General features: G+C 47.5%; 1 protein-coding gene across 2 annotated transcripts in view; it reads right to left on the bottom strand.

Annotated features, from left to right (window-relative positions):
- MKLN1 (muskelin 1) overlaps positions 1–19569 on the bottom strand; it is a 785750-nt gene that overhangs the window by 716262 nt on the left and 49919 nt on the right. For both annotated transcript variants that reach the window (XM_078677414.1, XM_078677419.1), the window contains exon 2: positions 12084–12153. In XM_078677414.1, the coding sequence (XP_078533540.1) occupies positions 12084–12153 (70 nt within the window). The remainder of the gene's footprint in view (positions 1–12083; positions 12154–19569) is intronic.

Below are 19569 nucleotides of genomic sequence, written 5' to 3'. Positions count from 1 at the left end.
TCAATAGTGTGAGGCAAAGAGGCTCAAATCCCTTTCAATGCCTCTGCTGAAAGTGAATTATTTCTTGACCAGCCTTTTGGCTGAGTATAAGTTTTACTATACCATCAACCTTTATAGGTCTGTAATCTACACCAGTCAAGTTTGGTTGGTGGCGGTCCAGTGGGAAAAGTATCTTTCATGTTGGTTGTAGATACGCATTCATAAGCAGTTATGACTATACCTTCTTTGTCCTTTTTGGGATATCAAGCTGTTCTTTCGCTGTTGGGCAGCTTTCCTAACAAAATATTGGAACTTAACAGACTGTCCTACACAGTTTTTCTCATACTCCATGGATTCTAGGGTATGTACATTAGAAGTTACGGCTATATGCTTTGCTCCAGGACATCTATTTTTGTCTTAGTCATTCGCACTAAAACACTCCTGCTATGGTGTACACTGTGCTGATGTGGCTTCTAGAGCCCATTTATTAGCCAGCTACTTTGAACTTATTAAGAGGTTCATAATGGTTCACTTTCAAAATATTCTATTTTAGACCTATGAGAGTGCTGCTGTGAATGTTGTCATAAGGCGTTGAACTTGATTAAATGTGCCTTTAAGTGAAATGTAGGCTTCCTCGGTCTTAAAATTATCATTTTTAAATAGACAGGGGGTAATATTATCCATCCTATTAATACCAATCCTTAACCATGTGTTCCCTTCTCAATAAATTGTGTTAACTTTCTTGGCTTGGACTTATGGTTGTCTGATTTCTTTCCTGGGCACCTGCATAGCCCGTTTGTCTTGCTTTCTACATCCTTCTCAGCAAGAAAGAAGGTGGAACACGGACCCGAAGAGCCTCCCATGCACAGGACATGCTTATGAAGTCATCACATTTATGGTATGCTTCTTTTACTGGAATGCTGCTTGTGTCTGCAGTTTCATAAATCTCTTAACTAGATCACACCCCAAAACTTAGAAAGCAGCCAAGTCACCAGAAACCAAATATGTAACCCGATAGGAAACAGTGGTTCAGTTATTTGGTTAGTAAATGGCATGGTATCTACAACCTTAGCTACGATTTTAGCCACGTAGGAAGGAAAATGTCTTGACATCAACTTGTACTTGTTAAAATCATTTTATCCCATTTCCGAGCTACTTTTTTAACCAGTCAGACACTTCATGGTAACATCACTGTCCAAAGTATGACATTTAGCATAAATAACACTAATCATACTGTTGCTGGTTGTTAAAAATTGGGTTTCTGGTTGACAGAGGTATGCACCCTGATCAAGTAGGAACCACAATTATAGTCAGGGTAAGTCACAAACACACCCTAAAGCACAAGTTACTACTTGTGTAACGATATATCTGTAAGAGACATTAGTTAGTGAAAAATCCCTACCTTAGACTATCCCCAGGCGTCAGACTGGATCCGGAAATTTTTGCGTAGCAGTACCCTTGCGCGTCGGTAGGCGTCGTCTGCGGCTCCGCGTCTGTCGTCGGCGTCGTGGGCGCCGTGATGATGTAGTCGGAGTACTTAGACGCCGCCTCCGTGTGCTGACGTCAGTTCTTAGACACAGCTTTTCCGCGCCAGAAGCGCTGACCCATGTTAAAAACCAACACTGGTACCATTGAAACTAGGGCCCTGAAAGGGGATAACCCTAACCCTAGATATCGGTTCGCAGAACGGGGAGGATGGGTGGGTCGGTAAGGAATCTATCACTAACTAATGCCTCTTACAGATATATCGTTACACAAGTAGTAACTTGTGCATCTGAAAGAGACACGTTAGTGATAGATTCCTTACCTTAGAATAGATACCCCAGCAATACCAACCCCGGTGGTGGGTCTGCGAACCAATAATCACACCAGAAAGTCCTGGAGGACGGAACGGCCAAAGAAGCCATCCCTCCGGACTGGACTGTCCAGGCAGTAGTGTCTTGCAAACGTGTGCAGCGAGGCCCACGTAGCTGCCTGGCAAATGTCCTGCAAGGGCACTCCCCGGCCCAGGGCAGTTGTAGCAGCCGTGGCCCGGGTGGAATGAGCCCGCAATCCAACAGGGGGCTCCTTTTTAGTCAAGGAGTAACATGCCTGGATACACAAGATGATCCACCGGGAGATGGTCCTCTTGTGCACTGCTTTCCCCTTCTTAGCGCCCACGTAACCAACAAAGAGTTGGTCATCCACCCGGAACTGGCGTGTGTGATCCAAATAGAATGAGAGCGTACGTTTTGGGTCCAGACGGTGGAGCCGCTCTTCTTCTTTAGAGGGATGCGGTGGCGGAAAGAAGGTGGGCAAGGTGATAGACTGCCCGATGTGGAAGGCCGTGACAACCTTGGGCAGGAAAGATGGCTTAGTACGCAACACAACCTTGTCCGGATGGACAGGAGGAGTACAAGAAAGAGCCTGGAGCTCACTCACTCTCCTGGCAGAGGTGATGGAAACCAGGAAGGCAGTCTTCAATGTAAGAAGACGGAGAGGAAAGTTGTGAAGTGACTCAAAGGGAGCGCACATCACAAACGGAACAGGAGGGAATGTGTGTGTGATGCCCTTCAGAAATCGATTTACAATAAGGGACTTAAAGGACTTGAACAAAGAAGGTTGATCAGGCAGCCTTAGAAAGGCTGAAAGGGCAGAAAGGTAGCCCTTGATAGTGCCCAGAGCAGAGCCCTGCTGGGCAAGAGAAAGAAGGAAGAGAAGAACCTCAGAAAGAGGGGCAGCAAGAGGATCCACAGCCTTTGCTGTGCACCATGCCACAAATCTGTTCCACCTGCAGGCGTATACCGACTTAGTGGAGGGACGCCTGGCTGCCAGAATGGCATTACAGACTTCAGGAGGCAAGTCAAATGGCCTCAACTGTCGCCGCTCAATCTCCAAGCATGGAGGTGGAGACTGGACAGGTTCGGGTGGAGGACCGTCCCCTGCTGCTGCGACAGAAGGTCCTCCTGAAGAGGCACACGAACCGGGGGATCGACTGACATACTGAGTAGCTCTGGATACCAGTACCTTCGTGCCCAGTCCGGAGCCACAAGGATGACTTGTGCCCGGTCGCGCTTGATCTTCTTCAGCACTCTGGGCAGAAGTGGTATAGGCGGAAAGGCGTATAACAGACCGCAACTACACACACGACAAAAAGTGTCGCCGAGCGAGTGCCGCCTTGGAAATTCCAACGCGCAGAACTGATGACATTGCGCGTTCTCTTCAGTGGCGAATAGATCTAACCAAGGCTCTCCCCATTGCTGAAAGAGGCCTTGCGCCACGTCCGAGTTCAGACGCCATTCGTGATCCATCATGCACCGACGGCTGAGTTCGTCCGCCCTGGCGTTCAGAGAACCTGCCAGGTGTTGAACCACCAGGGTCACGCCGTGCTGTTCCAGCCACTGCCAGAGGCGCAGAGCCTCCTGGCAAAGGGTCCACGACCCCACCCCGCCCTGTTTGTTGCAGTACCACATGGCGGTGGTGTTGTCCGTGAACACCTGCACTACACTCCCCCAGACAGAGGGGAGGAATGCTTTCAGTGCTAGACGAATCGCCCGCAGCTCCAAAAGGTTGATATGGAGCTGGGCCTCCGCCAGAGACCAGTGGCCTCTGATCTCCGCCTCTCCCATGTGGCCTCCCCAGCCCTGGAGGGACGCGTCCGTCACAACTACGTGCTCCGGCTGGGGAAGGGAGAGGGATCTGCCACTGACCCAATCGCGGTCCGTGAGCCACCACTGCAGCTGTCTCGCAGTGCCCTCGGAGATCAGCACGTGGTCGGACAGGTTGCCCTGATGCTGGGCCCACTGAAACTTCAGGTCCCACTGCAGAGCCCGCATCCGCCACCTGGCGTGATGCACCAGTAGGATGCAGGAGGCCATCAGCCCCAGAAGCCGCAGCGTCAACCTGACCGAGACCCGGGATAAAGGCTGAAATATCGGAATCAGAGCCTGAATATCCCGGACCCGCTGTTCGGGTGGATAAACCCGAAACCGCGCCGAGTCGAGAACCGCTCCGATGAAGAGGAGCCTCTGAGAGGGGCACAGGTGTGACTTTGGCACATTGATGGAGAACCCCAGCTGGTGCAGGAGATTCGCCGTAGTCTGGAGGTGGCTGACGACTGTCCGGGGCAAGCCCGCCTTCAACAGCCAGTCGTCGAGGGAGGGGAAGACTGAAACCCCTAACCTGCGCAGATGAGCTGCGACCACCGCCATCAACTTTGTGAACACCCGTGGGGCGCTTGTAAGGCCGAAGGGGAGCACGGTATACTGAAAGTGCTCGTGGCCAACCATGAACCGCAGGTAGCGCCGGTGGGCCGGCAGGACGGGGATGTGGAAATAAGCATCCTGCAAGTCCAACGCTACCATCCAGTCTCCTGGGCAGCTAAGACCTGAGCCAGAGTCAGCATTTTGAACTTCTCCTTCCGGAGGAAGCCGTTGACGTTCCGTAGGTCCAAGTTAGGGCGTAGGCCCCCTTTGCCCTTCTTGGGTACCAGAAAGTAGTGGGAGTAGCAACCACACCCTACTTCTGGCCCAGGAACGCGCTCGATGGCCCCCTTGGCCAAGAGGGCCGTAACTTCCTCCTGCAGAAGTCGCAAATGATCCCCCGATACACGGCGGTTCTGCGGCGGCATGGCTGGAGGAGTCGCCTCGAAGGGGAGGGATTAGCCCCTTCGGACGATTTGCAGCACCCACCTGTCCGACGTGACAGTGCACCAGTGGAGGTGGTGATGGCGAACCCTGCCCCCCACTGGCGTCACGTGGGCCTGAAAGCACGGACTAGGAGGGTTTTGAGGCGGATGCTGTGGGGGAAGGTGTGGACTGACCTTGCCGTTGACCCCGACCGCCGCCACGGCGGTTTCCACGGCCGCCACCGCGTTGGGTATTACCCTGCGGAGCGTGGCTGGCAGCACGTGTGGGTACACCCCTTCCGTGGCCACGAAAGGAGTGAAAGGCAGCCGATTGCTGGCGCGGGGCCGAGAGGCCCAAGGACTTGGCCGTAGCCCTGGAGTCCTTAAAGCGCTCAAGCGCATGGTCTGCCTTGCGCCAAAAAGGCGACTGCCATCAAACGGCATGTCCATCAGTGTGTTTTGGACATCGGCCGAAAAGTTGGCGGACCTCAACCAGGCGTGGCGTCTGACCGCCACTGTCGTTGCCATCGCTCTACCTAGTGAGTCGGTGGTATCCAGCCCACACCGGATAGAATATCTCGCTGCATCCCGGCCCTCCACAAGGGCTTGGCCGAGTTTGGCACGTACCTTAAACGGACACTCTGGCAGCACTTCCGCAACCGTATCCCACAGAGAGTGGGTGTAGCGGCCCAAGAGGCATGCGGTGTTGGAATACCGCAGTCCCAGACTAAGGGAGGAGAAGATCTTTTTACCGTACTGCTCGTACCTCTTGGATTCCCTGTCCGGCGGAGCCGACGGGAATGCGGTCTGGGAATTGGAGGCCTGGATGACCAGGCTCTCTGGGGTGGGGTGGGTGGACAGGAAACATGGGTCGCCCGGAGCCGGGCGGTGGCGTCTGGCCACGTTCCTATCTACGGGCGAACCCGTAGCGGGCTTGGACCAAGTGCCCAAAAGAACGTCGGTTAAGGCCTCGTTAAACGGCAGCAGAGGCTCGGCTGAGCATGACTGCGGCTTAAGGACCTCAGTGAGGAGGTTAGTCCTCACGGCCGCGACGGGGAGTTCAAGGCTCAAGGCCTTGGGCGCCTTCATCAACACCACACTATAGGTTGCCCCCTCCTCCGTAGCCACGGTAGGAGGTGAGACAAAGCCAGTGTCTGGCGAAGTGTCAATACCACTGGCCTCCCCAAGGTCACCTGCCCAGTTCTCATGAGACTGGCATTCACGTGCCAGAGGGTCCTCAGACCCCTCCCAATCCTCCTCATCACCCATCTCCTGGTACTCAGGGTTAGAATATGATGGGGCCGGTTCATGGAAAGTAAACTCTCCGAACGGCATCTGAAGCGGCGCCGCTCCGGCGCCGGAACCGGGTCGAGGGAGGCATCGGGGACGGCGCCGCCCGAGGACGGCACCGGAGGTGACACCTGCAGGGCCGGCGCCGGGGAGGTCGTTAAGTCCACCGGCGACGACCCGGATCCAGCGGGGCCCTGCGGCGCCGGGCCCGAAGGTGCCGGCGGCTTCGGAGCCGAAGCACCAGACGGCATCGGGACCGAAGCCCCCGACCCGCTAGGACCCTCAGACGGGTCCGCTGGGCCCGAAGGCGCCGCGGAGCCCGTCGGAGATGAGAGGGACCTCATGGCCATGAGGAACCGCTCGATCTCCTCCGGCACCGCGTTAGGCCCAGGGACCGGAGGGTATGAGGCCGGACGCGGCGCCTGCGACGGAGCCGCGTGGGCGGTGCTACCTGAACCCCCGGCCGCGTCGCGCGAGCGTCAGGGGGGGGGGGGGGGGGGAGTCGGAAGAGCGATGATGTCTCTTCGACTTCTTGTGCTTACCTGACGACTTCGACCCTGAGGAGTGATGTCGACTCCCGGAGCTATGATGACTCCGCTCCCGCGACCGGTCCCTCGACCTCCGTCCGACCGGGACCTCTCTTGGAGCGGGGCCGACTGCCGGAGTTCGAGCCGCTTACGGGACCGCTCCCGTCTAGCCTTCGAAGTCAGGGCCCGGCAGTCGGAACAGGTCTTGTCGTCGTGATCGACGCCGAGGCAGTGGAGACACCGACGGTGAGGGTCGGTGACCGACATCAGCCGGTCGCAATCCTCACAGGGCTTAAAACCTGGCATCCCTACCAGCACCGTTCGGAGTCGAAAACTTCGAAAAGGAATGATCAAAAGATCGAAAAAGATTTAGTCAAAAAGTGACTAAAGTACCACTTTTTCCAGATCTGCGCTGCTGGCGCGGAAAAAAGAAGAACTGACGTCAGCACGCGGAGGCGGCGTCTAAGTACTCCGACGATATCATCACGGCGCCAACAACGGACGCGGAGCCGCAGACGACGCCTACCGACGCGCAAGGGTACTGCTACGCAAAAGTTTCCGGATCCAGTCTGACGCCTGGGGATATTCTAAGGTAAGGAATCTATCACTAACGTGTCTCTTTCAGATTTATCCTGTGCTAACCGTGTGGTAGCTTAGCGTAGAGCAGTACGGCTTAACTTTGGAGGCAACGTGTAAAGTGTTTGAGCAACACTTGAAAGAGTAACAGTGAAAACACCACAGAAAGACTCCACATCATGTTAGAAGAATAGAGCTTAATGTTATAAATAAAACAACACCAAAATGGCAAAAATCCAATAAGTAGAAGTAGAAATATGAATTTTTAAAGGATAAGTTGTAAAATAGTTCTTAAAAGCAATAAGCACATCCCTCAGACTTCAGATGAGGAAGCAAGCCCTTGGAAGCACTCTGAGTTCAAGTGATGCAGGTCTCACCCAGGAAGGGGAACAGCAGGCAGCAGGGCTGCACATCAAAACAGAAGCTCTTCTTCGCAAACTACGCGAGCGTAGTGCTTTGCCCAGGGTTAGTTTTCAGTCCACAACCTTTATAGGCACAAAAGTGCCTTTAAGAATACATAGATTACTTAATAATAATTATATTCTAGTTTGTAACAAATTTGGGTGAAACTAAAGCCCTGTGAAGGGTACATTGTAGTATTTTACGTAACCCATCAAATATGAAACAAGCAGGATCGAAGCGTGCCTTAAACATATGTCGAATCTATTAAACCCATGCATTGACTGGTCCTGGATCTCGAGAACAATAAATATCAGACATGAGGCTCACTGACAGATGGATAAAAATACAATAGACTCATCGATGTTAACATTTTGCTCCTGGAATATAAACGGCTTAGGTGCAAAGACCTCTGATAATGGTCTATTACTGTATCTTCAGCAATTTGACGTAATCCTATTACAGGAAACATGGCTGGATGAGCCTTTTCACCTACAAGGCTTCAAATCATACCATCTCCCAGGGACTAGAAACTCAAAATGTGGTCATTTGAAAGGCGGGCTCACAACCTACGCTTCAATTAAATCGATAAATTCAGTGAAAGAGCCTCCAAGCACAAATACCGTAACAAATGGAATAAAAACAATACAGTTTCAAATTTTTAACCGCAGAAATAAAGAAGTTTTAACAATTGTTAATTCCTACATTCATCCTCATAATATAAGAACCGGTGTAAACACTTTAGTAACTGAACTGACATACCTTATCACTGTGGAACCTTCTTCAAATTTTATCGTCTCGGGCGACTTTAACATGTCCCTCACAGGAGGGATTGACCCGGACAGCCCTGCAGCAGAACGACAAGCAGCATGAGGCATCCCAACCCAGGACGCCTGCAGATGGGGCAAGTCATCCAAAATCTCGAGGGGACTCCTAACCGAGCAGACAAATTTGTCTTTGGTTGCATTAAACGGGCAGGAGACCGTCCACCGGCTGCCACTTTTCACACAGCCCAATGTAATACCGCAATCGACTACACTTTCACGTCCTTATCAACGTTCGGCTTAATAAAACAGTTTACGATCGTAAATCAAGAGCACAGTGACCACCAGCCCCAAGAGTTCACCCTTGATGCTTATGGAACACCGACCACTTACCCGATGGAGGTCACAAACTTAACGACAACAGCAAACCACCGGAGAATTAAATGTAACACCCGCGATCCAGAACAACTCCAGGCCCTCGCGACAAAAAGATGGGAGATGAGTAAGCAGTTAAGTACCAGCCACCTAAAAGCATGGGAGAACTTTATGGACAGCTTCAACCCAACCAAGTCTGAAAATAAGTCAAGAGAAGGACTTGTAAGTCCAAAAAATCCCGGGGTCGCATCACGCAATCAGGCACGAAGCAATTTACTCCACCTTTCCCAACATCAGGTTGCCGATTTAAGAGAGTTAAAAACCAACATCAACAGGGCAATGCGCAGTCTACGTACTCACTACCGAGCTGAGAACATCCAGTCCGAATTAACGAGCCTTATAGCACGTAAGAAGAAATTAATCTGGCTCGCTAAAAAAGAAAGGGACGAATCAACATGGGCTAAACTGACATACGACGCAATAAATAACAACAGTGCCAGGTTTTGGCAGACCATCAGAACCCTAGTGAATCCAGCCGCACCAGGAATTAGCTCATATATAACAGAGGATATATGGGCAAAGTTCCTACGGAATCATTTCAACCCAGAAGCTCCCGAACTCCCGGTAACCTTTCCGGAGCTCAAAAGTGACCAACAACAATCAAGGACTGAAGGACTGGCCCTTCCCGTTGAATTCACAATCAAGCAGCTCGCGGGTAGAATCAAGAAAGGACGCAAAGACGGAGCTCCTGGCCCCAATGGTCTTCCAACTATTTTATTTAGGCAGGATTCGACCTACTGGGGTAAAGTACTCCTCCCCCTTTATAATAACATCCTAGAAAGTGAGCGAATTCCTGACTCCTGGAAAGGATCAATTATCTCCCCTATCCACAAAAAGGGTGTCATGTCAGACCCAAAAAATTATAGGCTCATCGCCTTAATAGACATCGAAGCCAAATTCTATGCAGGGCTCTTACTAAATGAACTCATAGTTTGGGCTCTGGAAAAAAACTTAATTCCCATAAATCAAACTGGTTTTCAGGAAGGTCTGGGGACTTCAACAAACATTCTCGCCCTTTCCCTCCTGTCTGACGCCTCCCAAAAAATGAACAAACCGCTATTCGTCTGCTTTATTGATTACAAGGCAGCTTTCGATAACATCGACAGGGGGCTACTTTGGGCCAAACTGGCGAGGTGGGGAATCCCTACAAATCTTCTAAACCAGCTAATCCTGCTTCACTCTGAAACTTGGGTCCAGATTAAAATTGGAGCAGGAGATACCCTGTCTAGAAAAATTCCTACTACCAAAGGGCTGAAGCAGGGTTGTGTACTGGCCCCAACTTTGTTCAACCTCTTTGTCTCTGAACTTTCCACCGACTTGGACAACTGTAACAATCATGCACCGAACCTAGGGGGCTTAACACTATCGAACCTCTTGTACGCCGATGACCTCCTACTAATAAGCCGTACTCCAATCGGTCTCCAGCATCTGATAAACATCACAAGTACATTCGCAGATAAAAATGGGCTGACCATAAATCTGGAAAAATCCAAAGTAATGGTACTAAACCAAGGTCCAAATAAACCCTACCTACGATGGTCAATGAACAATCGGCTGCTGGTCCCGGTAGAGGAGTACAAGTATTTGGGAATCAAATTCGAAAGAAACAGCTCATTTTCTAAACAGAAAGCCTCCATTAAAGGCAGAGGAACTGTATTGGCTGTTGCTTTAAAAAACATCAAGCAAAAAATAACTGGCTTTAGCCTTCTCCCTTTGCTAGAAGTGCTTCGAGCGCGCCTCCTTCCCTCCATCACCTACGGAAGCGAAGCAATGAGAGGTAGAGATGAAGTCACCCTGGACATTGTGGTTGCTAAGGCCCTAAGAATAATATTCAATCTTCCGCAATTTACCTCACCAGCGCAAATAAGATTAGAATTTGGACTGCTAAAGCAGGAAATCTCGCGGAAAGGGGCCTACGCCAATTGCTGGTTCAAAATAAAGAGGGCCGCGCCGGGCACATTGAACTCACACCTGTGGTTGGAAATCTCAGACAAAAATAAAAGCCCAGCGAAGACCTACCTCCAATCAGCAATCAAGCTGTTAGCTTTGCAGGACCTGTGGGACTCATGCCCATCCCAGAAATGTTTTAAGGTCCTGATAAATAAATCAGTAAAGATCGCATCTCTCGCAGAAGACAAAGCTGCCCCTAGTAGGAGATCCCATGGCTGGTTCGTAATTCAGAGCTATGTGTCAACAAAGCCCCAACCATACCTAGGAACAGGTTTCGCAAGAACAACAAAAGAACGGTTCCTTCATCTGAGGTTGGGAATCCTACCAGCAAAGCCCCACCTTCCTCCATGGAAACGCACAACCTCCACCAACAGCTGCAGACTGTGTGGAAATGTAAGCGAAGACATAATACATCTACTATGCATCTGCAACGGTTTGGGAGCGGACAGGAGACAGTTTCTCAAACAGCTCCTGATTGCAAGTCAGGTTCGATCTTGTAGGGAAGCGGTAAAGGCCTGTTTTGAGGGCAGCAACATCCGTCTTTCCTGCAGCCTTGTTCGGTTTATGAGGGAAGCGAACGCTAAGCTAAGTCGGGAAGACCCCCAAGTCATCGGTCTTTATCCTATGCTATCGTACTTATGAGTCAAGGTCAACAACCGTCTCTACTAGCGCTTTGATTAAGTCCTATGAATACCTCCCTGGTTGCTAAGCTCCCAGCAGTCAGTATGGCCTTCTGTGAGCTCATTGACTCGTTCTCTCCACAAATATCATTTCTTGGTGTGGATCTGCCAATGAGAACAAGCCCTATGCTGACTTATCTTTTTTACTAAGAAGAACTATTTTACCTATAAATTTTTACTCCTTTGCAATTTTAATGACCTACAACATATTTGCAATCTTTTAACATCTTTTAAAGGAGAAGCTGTATCTTGTGAACTAATGTTTTATTTGTTTGCAAAGGTTGTAATAATCATGCAATAAAGTTATACCTACCTACCTACTATGCATTGACATTTTGATCCGGCACATCAGTGCACATGTTCATTCTATATCACACCAAGCGCTCCAAAAGTGAAAGAGGATTGAGCCTGAGCTTGTCTTTATGGGGCCATGTGTTTGAAACACTTGGCCCCATGAAGATAAGAAACCTTTTGCGACGCACGGAAATCAGGCGAGCCCGTCCAAGTCGGCTGTCTGAAAAAGCCAAAAGTACACGTCACAAAAAGCTCTTTTCCAATGACTGGCCACCGTTTAGCATAAACGGTGACGCCGGCTAATGGAAAAGAGGGGCGGGGCTTAAAGCTCTTTACCAAAACTCCTCAAAATCGTTAAATCTCGCCGAGCGAGCTGTGCATGTGCACAGCAACGCTACCCGAGACCTAAAAACGGGACATCACGACTAAGAAACCGTCCACTTCCACTCTAAGTACTCCGCTAGGCCTCTCTATACACTCCTTGACAGTACCTTTGCCTGCAAAGCACTTTGCTGCTTTTTAGCGAGGTTTGGGCTACACAAATAAAGCATACATGCTTGCATACATAGAATAAATAACATACCTGAGGGGGGTAATTGCTTTCTGAAGACCACCTTGAAGACTGGTCACTGGGTTTGTCCACTAGAATGTTCCTAAACACAAATAGGAGAAGAAGAACAATGATAAATTAGCATATCCCATACAATCAAGAGCAGAAAGGTTTGGCTGAAATTGTTTTAGCCATATTTTTTATCTTTATTATTGGAAATGTAGCACGATTCACATAACAATATAATAGCTAATAGGCAAATGGCTAAAGATATAGCTTACTCTATAATCAGGCATGTCCCCAATAATTATTTCTTGAGTGACCATCGAGTCTTGGAACGGGTTATTAGACATTTCACTTATGTTGTTGTTTTGAAAGGTTGGCAGTGTTTAGTAGATTGAAACAATCTATAATTAAAGGTAATACGATTATTCTTTTGTGACAAACACATATGGGTGTGCAACAGAAAGAGCCATAAACATAGAGCTGACTGCATGAAATGGTGCAACTGGCGACTGGTTACCTACTAAAGTTGAGGGGGAAAAACTTGATCAAGTTTAACTTCTTTTGCAGCCAGTCATCCATGTGACAGTGTCTTTGTTAAATGCTTCAAAACCCAATGAATGTCTAGATATTTACAATTCAAAGAACGCCAATATTTAAAAGTAATTTAATAAGAATATTACAACTTGCCTGTTGCCTAGGTTTCTCTCGCTCGTCTTTTAAACAAAGGAGCGAAACTAACCTAGACCACAGTCCTGTTAATCTTTTATTATAATAAGCATGAGCAAATCCAATAGGTCTTGTGTTGGCTGCCAGCCTTTTGGGTTTGTCAATGCTGGTTTTGTTTTCGCATGGCTTTTGTAAAATATTACTTTTGGGGGGAGCTGCTGGGCCCTCAACAATGTAACACAAGCATTTACAAACCAAACCGGTCTCGCTTATACAAGAGCTATTGGCTTTGTTAATGTCTTTTAGCCATGTTAAACAGCAGAATAGCTGCTGAGCAGTGGAGCATGGTTGAAAATTAGAAAAAAAGTGCTTTGGCGTGGCAAACGCTGGCCACCTCACATCGATTTTTTCATAGCGCTGTTGGCACTTGCTTTCTAACTTTTAGCATGCTGCTCTGCAGCCGCACTGCTGTATAATATGGCTGAAAGCCACTGACAAAGCAAATCGCTCTTGCACAGGCAATATCTATTGGCTTTGCCAATGCTTTTAGCACAGTGGCACGTCATTGCGCTTCTGTGGTTTTATCTTACAATCTTCACAAAGTCCGAAGAGGAATTAATAAATAGGTCTTAAATAACAGGCATACAAATCCTTTTCTCTACCTATATCGAACAGTAGTGATGGACGAGCTCTGCTGTGGACATTGACTTTTGTTGCACACTGCTGGGATCACCATTGACATGCACATCATCTCCATATTCTCTGTCTTGCTCTAGCACCAAGAGGAGGGAAAGGAGAAGGGTTCCCAGTACCACACACTTGAAAATTACAATGTGTCTCTTTAATTACAACCGAAGTGTCCTCAAGGTTAAATTACCACAGAAGAAGAAATATCAGAAATTGTATCTCCCGGCCCATTCCTTGAGCTGAATGATAACTTGTCTATCCATGTGTGTTGCGAAAGTAAAGCCATGGCATATCTGTCCTTTGAACTAATGAATCCAAACGCATCAGTTCAGTAACGTGTTTTTTTCCTGCTTGTGTCTTTACCACGACTACTATTTATGCAACATAACAGGGGAGGGGTATGGAGCAAGCAACACAATACGGAAGGTGGACGGGCAGGAAACAACGCAGGAGGGGACTGCAGGGAATGGAGCAAGCAACACAACGAAGGGGGATGGGGCACGCAACACAACGCAGGGGGATGGGGCAGGACCAACACGGACTGTAAGATGAGCTAATCAACATGAGAAACAGCAGGAAGAGAGCAAGAGGGAGCAAACAGAATAGATAGCGGGAGGGGGCAAGAAACACAACAAACAGCAGGAGGAGGGTGGTGGGAGGACAAGCAACATGCACTCTTATGGGTTGCTTCCATAATAAGAAAAACTTTGTTTCAAAAGTAGAAGCAATAGAAGGACACTCAGCAAGAAAGCAGTACTTGGGCCATGCGCCATGGGACGGCCAAACAGGAGAAGAGGAAGTCAAGTCTGCATGTGCTGTCCAAAGAGGAACAAGCAAATGAGGGTGATGATGAAGCCCCTCAATAGTAAAAAAAAAATTGTGGACTCTAAGCCCCCTGCATTCAAAATGTCTCAAAAACAACAGCACATGCACAGTCTCAGGCGAGACCTAAAAAGAAAACTTTGGCTAAATACTAAAATATTTTTTGGTCTCAAAAGTACTCATTCCTATAGTAATCTCTGGCAGCACCTAGATGGAACTATTTTGTGTGCAAATGTGTGCCTTGTGAAAGAGCAGAACTCAAAGTGAAGTTAGCCAATGTCTTATGTTAGATGACCTGCTTCCCAATGGTGTAGTGGGTGGAAGGAAAATGTGAATGACACAGCAACAGACCATTGGATGAAGAGCAATGGATAAAATTATTTTTTAATTAAAATCAGCAGGTCTTCACTAAATCGACTTAAGAATGTTTACGCTTTGTAGACTGACAACAAAACAGTCAATTTTTCTTTGCCAGACAACCAGCTGGCAATGGTGAAGTACGCAAAACAGGTGAGTGAATATCCATGCAAAATACAAGAAGCAGAATCGAGTTGGCGGAAACAGTACAACCACAATCTTTATGTCATAGCTTTTTTCTCGAGCAAACACTCTCATTGTTTTCACACTTCTAGAGTAGTCAATCTTAGTCTATGTGCTATTTCACCCCCTCACATCAGAATTCCTACAATTATAGCACCCTCACAAATAAATCCCACTCTACTCAAAGGTTAAACATAAACCCTTGACGACTCCCTGCAAGAGCTGAGCAGACAGAACAACACACACCAATGTGAACATGTCTACCATCACTCTTATCCTTTTTGTTTTTATCACACTGCACAGTTTTATGTCTTGGTCCCAACACTATCTATAGATTTGTGACATCACCTAGTTATTCATTGCTCTATTTCTCAAGAACTTCAAATGACAAAACAACCATCAGAACAAGGGATGTATGGTGTCCACATACGAATAATGACGAGTCCTTGATAAAGTCTGCTATACAGGCGTACAAAACCTTTGCAAACCAATGGCGTACACGTATTCCTGAAAAGGCATACACACAAACTGCCTATATTCTTCATGAAACACACCAGGATAGCGTTGTCGAACCATCATTTCTGGTATCAAAATTTAAAATGAAATATGTGTGCTGCACTGAACCCATTGGATTTCATCTAGACTTTGAAGATGTCCTCTCAAATCTCAAATAAATTAAACCAGAAAAATCTTAAATTCATGTTGTTTCGCAAAAATGATGAAACATGGCTTGATTTCCACAACTCAAAAAACACAGGCTCCACTATATACCTACTCATGCTCTTATACATTCAACAGGTGATACAGCGCAGTGCTCAAGTGAGTGGAGGAAGACTGTGAAAAAATAATTACATTATATACATCCAAACGCTCATTCTTGGTGCATTACATAAGAATGATAATAACTTTCCGCCAATACTTCACATTTTGATTTTTGCTTATTGTTATGACAGACATCCAAGCAAGCAGATTTATAAAAATTGAAACGTTTTGGTCTGATTAAAATGATTGGGTGTTGGACTACACCAAAATCGTGGATCCAACCTATCAACTACCTAATGATGTATCATCACATCATATGCTGTAAATTAAATATCTTCAAAAAATATGGGCAGCCTCCCACTGTATGGGAATAGAAAATATATATATTTTTTTAATGGACCACAGTGGTACCCAAAGCAAAGCTAGTCAATATAGGGATCAATTCTTCCCCAGCTTGAATCACTCGAGACCAGGTGTCTCCAACCAGTCGATCAAGAGCTACACCAGTAGCTTACAAATACCTTCAGAGTAGCTAATAGCCTTGAGTTAATTTTTAGGTCGAGCCTGGGCAGCGCACCTGCGAGGCATGCTGTATTGAGGTAGGGAATTGAAGCTCCGCCACTCTCTGGCCACATTTTTAATTGGCTTGTGTCATTGCCCACTGTAAACTGTGGCTGTTCATTGGCCAAAAGGCTTAGTAGTCCCTCCTTAGTACCGCCTCGTCTCATTTTGTAATCTCCCACGGCGACACCCCGTTATGTGTTGTTGTTGCTCAGTAGGCTTTAATTACAGCCTCCGAGCAATATTTCCTCAAATAGCTTTGTCCAGGACACCTCTCCCTATTGCTTTTTTTTTTTATTTTCATAGCACGCATTTGCAATGCAATAGGTCTCCCATTTGCGAGAGTTTCAGCTGCTGGCATTGAAAATGACAATGCCTTTTTATTTATCTGAACACATAAATAAAAGGTATTGTCATTTACAGTGCCAATAGCACAAACTCTCATAAATGTGAGACCTATTTCATTGCAAATGCTTGTTACATACGCTCAGGGTCAAATTTTGCTTTTAAAGTTCTGGGATGGCTGTTTGTATTTTAATTTATTATCTTCAGGCTCAGATAGCAGGGTCTAATAATAAGCAATGCTGGAGTCAGATTTATGACCCAGGACACAGAGATGAAGTACTGAAGCACTGAGGTAATAAAAGCGTACATATAAGTCAACTCAATATTGGAGCATGAAAACAAAATGATGCTTCTGAATGTTTTTAAATTCAAGAAAATTAAAATAAAGAGTTAACTTAATGATGAAGACAACTCTTCATTTTAATTTTATCTCATTTCAAAGTATTTACAGCAGGCCTCTTTCTGACAGTGTCTATTTATAACTAAAAGATACTTTTATGTTCTTCAAACAGGAGAAATTTAAAGTGGATAAACATATTTCTATAAAACACTGAGTCAATTTTTTCTCCACTTTCAATTAAGCCAATTATGTCTTAATATTTTATGTAATATATTTCTTCATTTTAAATTCCTCCAAAGTAAACAAATGGCTGTATTTTTCTGTTGTAAATATGGAACTGTGTCTACAGGCCACTGAGTGCAAAATGCCTGCTGTTTGTAAATTTGAAACTTTGAAATGGGAGAATATTTAAATTATGAATTTTATGGAATCCATATAAACATAAAGTTAACTCTTCACATTATTTTTCTCCCATTTCAAAGTGTAGCATCTACACACAGCAAGCTTCTTTCTTCAAGTGGCTGGTAGAAACTGTCATATTTATAATTGAAAATTACTGCCATTTTTTTAAGTGGAAGAAATTTAAGGTGCAGAAATTTTTTCCATATTATGAACTTTTTATGCATTACATTTTTCTGCACATTATATTTCTCCCATTAAAAATAATGGTTGTATGTTTGTCTTATATATTAACACTGCCACATATGTCCAAAGGTATGTCTGGTGCCACAAGTACACAAGACATAGACTCTCATTCACCAATACAAATATATCCCATTCATACGCACACATGCTCATACATCCCCAAAGATGACACTCTCAATGACACACATGACAGCCCTGTCAAAGTGCCGGTTGTCAAAGTATTTTGTTCAAACCATTATCTTGGGCTCTATGGACACGTGGCTTGTATTCAATGAAACGGGATGTGGGAGTGTCTGGTAACATTGCGTGAGAGGCTTGGCCTTCAGTATCTCACAATGATTTTCACTGATCAGAAGTAGCTCTCACTACAGAAAAAGTTGAAGACCACTGCTCCAGACTGTTCAATGAAGGTTTATTGTGGGGAAGAATTTACCTCTATACGGTCTAACCCTGCCTTGGATACCCCCATGAGGCCATAATTACATTTTTTTATTTTTTGTATTCCCATACATTGGGAGGCTGTGCATATTTTTGAAAGATAATTAATTCAAGATGGTGATACGTAATTACACCATTGACACGTTGCATCCACAAATGTATAAATAATTATTTTGAAGGTGGCCATGCAAGATGCCTCCCCACGACCTCCGCGATATCGTAAAACACCCTGCCACCCCTGCCACTGTTGTCCCTGGCACTCACTCGGCGCCTTAGGTGAGCTGGCAGCAACCGGATTGTAGCAGTGAGGGATCACGTACGCTGCGTGGGAGGTCAAGGCCTGTGTCAAAGTCTGGAGCCTCGAGTAGCCCAGGCCGGGGGGGGCGCCAAGTGACGCTGCCATTCAGACCAGACTACCGGTGGTGGGAGGCATCATCGAGGGTGGGGGTGCGTGAGCCCCCTGCCGTAGACCAGGACTGCATGCCAGAAGTGGCTGGGGCCACGCTGGGCCCTAGCTGTGGACCGCAAACTGGATCCGGCAAGCGACCATGTGGGTGAGCCAAGGCCCGAGGCAGCATCCCTCATTGAGGAACGCAGAGGGGGTGTACACCAGTGGGAGACGGCGGGTCCTGAAGCTGCTTCCCTGTCATCCTGCGGAAAGCACTAGCTAGTAGTCGAGTGGCCATTCACAGTGCTGAAGCGGCCAGCTTGTGGAGGCTGACTGGGCCCTGAACTGCTGGAATGTGGGGGCTCACGCTGTGCCGCGGTGAAGAGGGGATCCTGCTTTTGGAGCTGTGTTGGTCATAGTGACCCCAGGGGAGGCATAAAAACTGAAATCCCATGGGCATTCTGGCTTAGGGTCTGGTCTTAATGCTCGGCCCGGGTCCCCCACTGGTATCTACTTGCCAAAGGGGCCTTTTTCCTGAAGTGGACGCCAGTGCCACAGACCCAAGTGCTCAAATCTGGGTTCCCTGTTTATGTGACTGTCCTTGGAACTGAGACTGTAGGGGCTGCCATATGTGCTTGTGTTCATTGGTCCCCTCATATATTGTAGCTCCAACGGCTGCTGCGTCTCTTGGAGGGTGGTGACTCTGTCGCCCTTTATCCTGGAGTAGAAAAAAAGCGGGTCCCCCTCCTATGGGGAGAAATAAGCAGCCGGACCCTCCGCAGGACAAAACAATGGACCAGTATACCACGCCCCCCCCCCCCTCCACTTTGCAACGGATGACACAACAGGCTGGTCGTGGGGAGGAATCGCGGGCTCGTCTGCTGGGAAGCCCTCCAGTGTGGAGCTTCTTGCTGCAATTAATGGATTCAGGGTGGCCCTCGAGGGGAAGATTCAGACAATAGCGCTCAAGGTCAACCTCCTCCAGGCAGACCTCAGGAAGGTGTCAGATAAGGTACAGTTCGCAGAGGGCTCTATCTCTATACTCCAATCCGAGGTAGGCACTTTGCGGAAACAGATGGCAGAGGTCACTTCTAGTGTTGGGACACTTGAGGCAAGGGTGGAGTCCGCGGAGAGCAGATCTAGCCGCAATACTGTCCGCTTTCTTGGGTTCCAGGACAGAGCTGAAGGAAGTGTGTCAGAGGAGTTTGTGGAGGGCTGGGCTGGATGGGATAAGTGTTGAAGCCGGATGGATTGTCCCCTTTATTTGTGATTGAAAGGGCGCACTGAGCGCTGGTGGTCCCCCCTAGGCCTGGGGCGCC

The sequence above is a fragment of the Lissotriton helveticus genome, chromosome 1_1, assembly GCF_964261635.1.
Source record: "Lissotriton helveticus chromosome 1_1, aLisHel1.1, whole genome shotgun sequence".
Classification (NCBI taxonomy): Eukaryota; Metazoa; Chordata; class Amphibia; order Caudata; family Salamandridae; genus Lissotriton; species Lissotriton helveticus.
The sequence above is the reverse complement of the archived record's forward strand: the minus strand, read 5'-3'. Positions and strand labels throughout refer to the sequence as shown.